General features: G+C 26.6%; 2 protein-coding genes across 2 annotated transcripts; both read left to right on the plus strand.

Annotated features, from left to right (window-relative positions):
* LOC128960178 (carboxypeptidase Q-like) lies at positions 1 to 1,802 on the plus strand. The gene is made up of 6 exons (XM_054306248.1): positions 1 to 354; positions 443 to 712; positions 776 to 833; positions 897 to 1,084; positions 1,158 to 1,352; positions 1,428 to 1,802. Exons 1-6 carry the CDS (start codon positions 1 to 3, stop codon positions 1,800 to 1,802), a joined length of 1,440 nt encoding a protein of 479 aa, XP_054162223.1.
* A 4,419-nt stretch (positions 1,803 to 6,221) lies between these two features.
* Positions 6,222 to 7,353, plus strand: LOC128960179 (uncharacterized). Its single transcript, XM_054306250.1, has 4 exons — positions 6,222 to 6,536; positions 6,591 to 6,866; positions 6,927 to 7,033; positions 7,134 to 7,353. Exons 1-4 carry the CDS (start codon positions 6,279 to 6,281, stop codon positions 7,351 to 7,353), a joined length of 861 nt encoding a protein of 286 aa, XP_054162225.1. The 5' UTR covers positions 6,222 to 6,278.
* Positions 7,354 to 8,187: the final 834 nt, after the last annotated feature.

Consider the following 8,187-nt stretch of genomic DNA (forward strand, 5'->3'; position numbering starts at 1 on the left):
ATGATAACTAATTGTATTATTCATAGCTTAGTACTAATATTAACATTTCAAGTGATTTGTGTTGTCTTAGTAGACTTTGATTCACAAATATGTGAATCATTACCTAAATTCAATGACACTGTTAGACAACAAATAGCTGATATCTCCGGTGATATACAAAAAATAATTGATTTTGTAGTCAATGGCACAGACAGTGGTGTCACATATAATGAATTGGCAAAGTTTGTCGATCAGTTCGGTCCCAGATTTGTGGGCACCAAAAATCTTGAGGACTCTATCGACTATATGGTAGATCTGTTAACGAGTGAACAACACGACAAAGTGTATACAGAAAATCTTACTGTTCCTGTTTGGGTATACATACCTATCAATTGAAAATAACTTAATTTTATAATATTTATTTGTTATTAATATATTAAAATTATGCACAAAAACACTATAGATTCGTGACAAGGAATGGGCACAAATGATAAGTCCCAGAATCAAACCATTAAACATATTAGGTTTGGGATACAGTGTGGGAACAAACGGATCGGTAGTTACAGGCGATGTAATGATTGTTAAGACGTTTGATGAACTCGACCGTCGATCCAATGAAGCAAATGGAAAGTTTGTTGTCTATAATTTTGATTACATGGGTTACGAACATTCAACTAAATATAGAGGTCTAGGAGCCAAATATGCGGCACAGTATGGAGCTATTGGTGCTCTGGTAATATTAAACATATTTTTAATAAAATTAATTATAATAAAATTTTCATTAAATATTAAATAGATTAAATCAATTACTCCGTTTTCAATAGAGACACCACATGCTGGTGCAGGAAAGCCATGTAAGTCATATTCAACATTAATAAGCTATAAATTATATTAATAATAGATTATTATTTTAATAGTAAATGACATAAATGTACCTAAAATACCGGCCGTAAGTATTACGATAGAGGACGCGGAGCTGTTTGAAAGATTAACGGCTAGAGGCTTAAATGTTACGGTTAGCCTCTATATGGAGGCTCATATGGAAAAGGATGGTCTGTCCAGGAATACCATTAGTGAAATCACTGGAACAGTCAAACCAGAAGAGGTAAGTTAATCAAACAGTTTTCTATAAAAACAAAACAATAAATTTTAGTATAATTTTAATTTATGACAAATAGATAGTTATCATATCTGGACATTTGGACTCGTGGGATGTGGGACAGGGAGCTATGGATGACGGTGGTGGTGCTTTTATCTCGTGGCGTGCACTGTCTGTCATCAAAAAGTTAGGGCTAAGACCAAAACGAACGATGCGATCGGTTTTATGGACCGGAGAAGAAATGGGATTTATTGGTGTTGAGGCCTATGTTAAGGTAGAGTAGATGAACTATAATACATACATAAGCTAATCTAATACATACCTATTCGATATACTTAATATACTGCAGCAACATATAAATGAGTTGAATAATATCAGTATAGCTATGGAGTCGGACAGCGGGACTTTCACACCTAAAGGTATCGGCTATTCGGGACAAAACCCGATGGCTCAGTGTATCATTAGTGAGATACTCAAGTCATTCAAATCAATCAATGCCACCAACTTTTCGGTTAACGCCGAGGTGTCCGATATATTTGTTTTACAGAATAAAGGGGTTCCGGTGGCCGGTCTGACCAATCATAACGATAAATACTTTTACTTTCATCACACATCCGGCGATACAATGACATTGGAGAACTCGCGTGATCTCGACTTATGTACAGCCGTATGGGCGGCCACTTCGTATGCTTTGGCCGCCATTGATGATCAATTACCCCGATAACCATATAATGTATTACTATAAGTAAAAAAAATTTTATAACTTTATTTTTTTTTGTAATTAACAAATTTTTATTGCTTGCTTTATAATTGGTTTTATATTGAAAAGTCAATAACATTTGCAAACATGTGGCACATGTTGTGTTATATTAATAATTTTATTAAAGTTACTGTTATTTATTTTGGTTATTATTACTTTTTAAGTTTAATATTAAATTTTAATTAAATTTGAGTTTTTCGATTTCAGATAAACATACAATAATTACAATAGCTTGGTTTAATTGTTTTAATTATTAAAAAATAATATAGAAAATACAAAACTAAAAAAATTATTTATAGAATATTTGCTATCGTGTTTATTTTCTATAAATAAATAATATAAATATTTATTGCTTGTCATGCATAAAATTTTTAATATAATTTTTAATATATTGTACAAATAAACTATCGATAATACACAACTTTATTATAATGTAATGCAGTAATTGTTAATAAGTTATTTTATATAAACTTTTATTTAGTAGAATATCTAAATTTGTGATCAAAAAATAGAGTAAATTATTTAATATTAAAAATGTCAAATTTACAACAATCTATAATGCAATTAAATGTGAATAAATTTGTTGATTATTTTATAACTGATAACATTAGACACCAGAAACTCAAACAACGGTTATATTTTCAGCGTTTAGAAAAATTTATGTCAAAAACATATTATCTCATATCTCTATCATTTGAACACTATATGATGGGACAGTTATACAAACATAGGATCATTGTTTGTCAACTAATTAAATTGATGACATTGATTACAGTGTTTAGATTCGGTATATCGTCACTATTCAACACACAACAGATATTATGGTTGACCAATAATGCCAACTATATATTAGGCAATCATTTAATTGTGTCACTTATAGCCACTGGTGGTGCTCTGTTAGCTGATGTTATCATCGGTAATAGTGTACAATATTTGGAGATTAATAAAAAACTGTATCTAATTCAATATTTATATGAAATTAAAAACAATAGAATTAGAAATAAATTGAAGCATAAATTTAGGAAAAATTTTTACAAACAATTAAATTTTATTGGAAAATATTTAACAAACAAATTGGTGGCTATTTTGTCAGTCAATGCCTCAGTCATATTTCTGGCGCCGCCATTTGTGGCATACATTTATGATTACCAGAGAATACAATACTCAATAGTGTTGATTATCATATGGTCTATCGTAACAATTATATGGATAATTGATTTTTATGTAGTAGTGTTAGGCACCTGTTATCTATGGTATCTGTGCTTATTATATTTACGATTACAATTTAATCAATTAAATAGACAATTAGTTAGAATCATAGAAAATCATGATTTTAACTTGGTCATTAATTTATTTAAAAAACATAATCAATGTTCATTATATGCTATTAAAATTAATATAATTCTAAAATATTTAATATTATTATTGTATTATTTTGCTAAACCAACACTCAATTTGCTTGTATATGTATCGACTGCACCTAACTCTACGGGTATAATACGATTTTCGGCACTAATAATATTTATTGCAATCTTTACACTTATATGTGTAGTGAACTACATGTGCGCATCGGTCACTTCAGCCGCCCATAAGTCGCGCAAAATGTTTTACAAAGTGTTTATAACAAATGATTTGCCGATTGTTTTGAAATTTAAATTTTTTTCATTTGTCGAACATTTATCTGAATCTCACGTCGGCTTCTGGTGTTATGATATGTTTCCAATGAATAACTACCAGTTCTTTGATTATGTGTGCGGTTGGGTCTATCAGTACTTTCTAATAATACATGTGCTTCGAAACAGAGCAATAATTATAAATTAATATAAAAGTTATATTTTACATAATTGTCACTCAGACCTACGTTATTGTTATCTTAATATTTTTATGATATCATATAATACTTGTTTAATCTTTTAGATACTTTTAATTTTATCAGTCAAACATCAATACAATGATTGTCAACAACTATCGACTGATCTCGACTTGTGTTCAGCCGTATGTCATTCATTGACAATCAATTACATCGATAGCCATATACAGTATATAATTATTTTATAATAATCTTATTATGATATATATTTTAACAATTACTCTAATAAATCTATAGTTTTAATATAAAACATTTAATTTTTATTGAAAAAAAATATTTTAAATGCTTTTTAAACTTGAATTTATTTTACAAATATAGCAACTGTATTTTGTAGAAATGTATGATTTTTCTACTTTATTATTATTAGTTTTTTTAGTTTGATAATGATTTTTATTTTATTTATATTTATATACATTACTTTAGATAATTAACAAATATTAGTATTAAAGTACATTAATATTGTAATTATCACAATTATTGTTTCAATGACTTAAAGATAAGTTAATTAAGAAACCTAATTATGTTTACATTGTAAATATTTTTATTAAAATAAGTATATTAAGTTGTTATAATTAGAATAATATAAAAAATAAATAGTTATTAAATAATTTTTAAAATATAATTTTATATATTATATAGACTATAAAAACTATATTATTTACTGAAAAATTATCATTCGTGTTTATTTACTATTAATAAATTATGTTTATTTGTTATTATATTTAACAATTATACTATATATGGATTTTTTACTTTAATTTCTAGTGAATTGTAATAATAAGCTTAAAAACTATAAATAAAATACACAATCAATATTTTATTAATTCTGTGATTTATAGTATACGATATATCAATAAATATTAATAATATATTTTCTTCAACTTTTTAATTTATTAGTGTAATTTTATTTCAGATTACAAACTTAATTGAAAACTTTAAAATAAACTATAATATTAAAAATGCAAAAACGACGACAATCTATAATGCAATTAAATGTGAATATATTTGTTGATCATTTTATAACTGAAAACATTAGACACCAGAAACTCAAACAACGGTTATATTTTCAGCGTTTAGAAAAATTTATGTCAAAAACATATTATCTCATATCTCTATCATTTGAACACTATATGATGGGACAGTTATACAAACGTAGGATCATTGTTTGTCAACTAATTAAACTGATGACATTGATTACGGTGTTTAGATTCGGTATATCGTCACTATTCAACACACAACAGATATTATGGTTAACCAGTAATGCCAACTATATATTAGGCAATCATTTAATTGTGTCACTCATAGCTACTGGTGGATCACTTATAGCCGATGTTATCATCGGTATTAGTGTACAATATTTAGAGATTAATAAAAATCTATATCTAATTCAATATTTATATGAAATCAAAAACAATATGATTAGCAATAAATTGAAGCATAAATTTAGGAAAAAGTTTTACAAACAATTAAATTTTATTGGAAAACATTTAACAAACAAATTGGTGGCTATTTTGTCAGTCAATGCCTCAGTTATATTTCTGGCGCCGCCATTTGTGGCATACATTTATGACTACCAGAGAATACAATACTCAATAGTGTTGATTATCATATGGTCTATCGTAACAATTATATGGATAATTGATTTTTATGTAGTAGTGTTAGGCACCTGTTATCTATGGTATCTGTCCTTATTATATTTACAATTACAATTTAATCAATTAAATAGACAATTAACTAAAATATTAGAGAACTATGATTTTAACTTGGTCATTAATTTATTTAAAAAACATAATCAATGTTCATTATATGTTAATAAAATAAATAAAATTCTAAAATATTTAATATTATTATTGTATTATTTTGCTAAACCAACACTCAATTTGCTTGTATATGTATCGACTGCACCTAACTCTACGGGTATAATACGATTTTCGGCACTAATAATATTTATTGCAATCTTTACAGTTATATGTGTAGTCAACTACATGTGCGCATCGGTCACTTCAGCCGCCCATAAGTCGCGCAAAATGTTTTACAAAGTGTTTGTAACAAATGATTTGCCAATTGATTTGAAACTTAAATTACTTTCATTTGTCGAACATTTATCTGAATCTCATATCGGCTTCTGGTGTTATGATGTGTCCCCTATGAATAACTACCAGTTTTTTGAATATGTGTGCGGTTGGGTCTATCAATATTTTTTAATAATACATGTGCTTAAAAATAGAGGATTAATTGTAATATAAATATTTTTTATCTTCTTTTAAAAAAAAAATTATAATAAAAATAAATTATAAAATGTATTTATTAAATAATACATAAATGAGAGCAAAATATAATTTATTTTGTACAATATTATCAAAAAAATGTGACTAATATCTTGATATCATATATAGATAATTATTTTAACTTATCATAAGACTTAATGTTAAACAATTATGTGAATTTAAACACATTTTATTGTTTTTTATAAATAAACTGTTTTAGTATAATATATATATATTACTATTACTTGTAATACATTTCATAACACTTGCAATATTAAAATTTTGTTATTTTTTATTTAAAAAATGTCAATTTTATTATTATTTATGACATTGTTTGCATTTGCAAACAGTCAACGCTATGATCTTTACGATGAAGTGAAAAACTCGCGAAACTTTACCGGAAAGGTAGCTCTGGTTACCGGTTCGGCCACTGGTATCGGTGCTGAAATTATCCAACTGTATTCAGCTCTCGGAGCCAGTGTTGTCGTTACCGGTCGTAAAGCCGATGACGTACACAAAACAGCACTTATAGTTCAACAGTTGTCACCAAAACATTTAAAAGTAAATCAATTTTCTAAACTTTATTAAAATATTACATTAATTACTTGTGAACAGCCATTGGAAATAACAGCAGATCTGACAAAAAGTGATGAATTGGAGAACTTGTTGACTGAAACTATCAAAACTTACAGTAAAATTGATATACTGGTCAACAATGCCGGTATATATCAAAAGGGAAACATAACTGATCCAAAATTTTTGGAGACATTAGACAGATCTATTGCCATTGATATCAGAGCTAATCTACAACTGATACACCTATCGGTGCCTTACCTACAAAAGACAAAGGGCACTGTTATCAATTTATCGGACGTACAGATTAATCGACCGGTTTGTAGAACAACAGAAAAAATAATTAATATTTGAAAAAATAATATTACATATTTATAGCAAAAAGACTATCTCGGCTATCAAATTGCCAAATCATCGGCCGATATGGCCACTCAAGTTTTGGCTATTGAACTGGGCATTTTAGGGATACGGGTTAATGCGGTCAGGTAGGTTATATTGATATAATTCATATGAAACTGTATTATATGGCATAATAATGAATATAATTTAAAGCAATTATTTTTGTTATATTATGTAATGGTTAAGTCCTGGTATTATTGAATCGCATCCATTGGATCAGGGATTGTATAATAAGACCGTTAGTCATACACCACTTGGACGAGTGGGTCAGTCAGCAGATATCGCCAAAGCCGTAATATTTTTGTCGTCAACCGATGCCTCGTTCATAACGGGACACAATCTGGTGGTCGACGGAGGACTCAAATATGGTCTCGACTCACAATTTCTTAGTGATCTTAACTTATAATTAATTACTTTTATGCAAAATAAAAATATTGATGTTATTTTTAATACATCCCAATAATAATTTTTAAAATAATAAAAGTTGATAATTTTTTTTTTAAATTTATTAAATGATAATTACATTTTAATGATAATTTGAACGTAACATATTTAGTCTAAACCAAACCTAAGGTTAACAATGCTTGCTATAAAAGTGTAAAGATTACAATAGTATTATTATTATTATTATTATTATTATTATCACTAAACGCTTGTCTTTGTGTTAATTTAAATAACTCGTATTAACAATCGATAAAAATTTTAAAGTTTTATTATTTTTAATATTATATTGAAATTTTAATCTACTAATAGCTTCTGGTTTAATAAATTCACTTTTGATGAACAAAGTTTTATTGTCGACAAATAAATTTGTATTTCTTAATCAAATGTTATATCAGTTGTTGTTTTAAAAGATAAATATATTTGATTTATATTCATAATATGGACAAAACATCAACTTAAACATAATAAGTAAATAATTGAATATAAATTTAACATGTATTATTTTATATTATTACAAATAATATTACTTGTTTTTGTAATCAAATGTTATATTAGTTGTAGTTTCATATGAAAAACTGACATTTATTTATAATATCAATTAAAATCCTCTAAAACACATTAATTAAATAATTCATTTTATATTAATATATTTTACAATTTATTTTAAACACATTTTCATTATCTAAATTACTAGGTTTTTAATATTAATACTAACATAAATATTAATACTATCTATTTTTAATTTATAAAATTACATTTATTATTAGAAATAAAATAATTTATTATTAATAGAAAT

The sequence above is a fragment of the Oppia nitens genome, unplaced genomic scaffold (genome assembly GCF_028296485.1).
Source record: "Oppia nitens isolate AA-2021 unplaced genomic scaffold, nextdenovo-longstitch-racon4-pilon3 scaffold4_pilon_pilon_pilon, whole genome shotgun sequence".
NCBI classification, from domain to species: domain Eukaryota; kingdom Metazoa; phylum Arthropoda; class Arachnida; order Sarcoptiformes; family Oppiidae; genus Oppia; species Oppia nitens.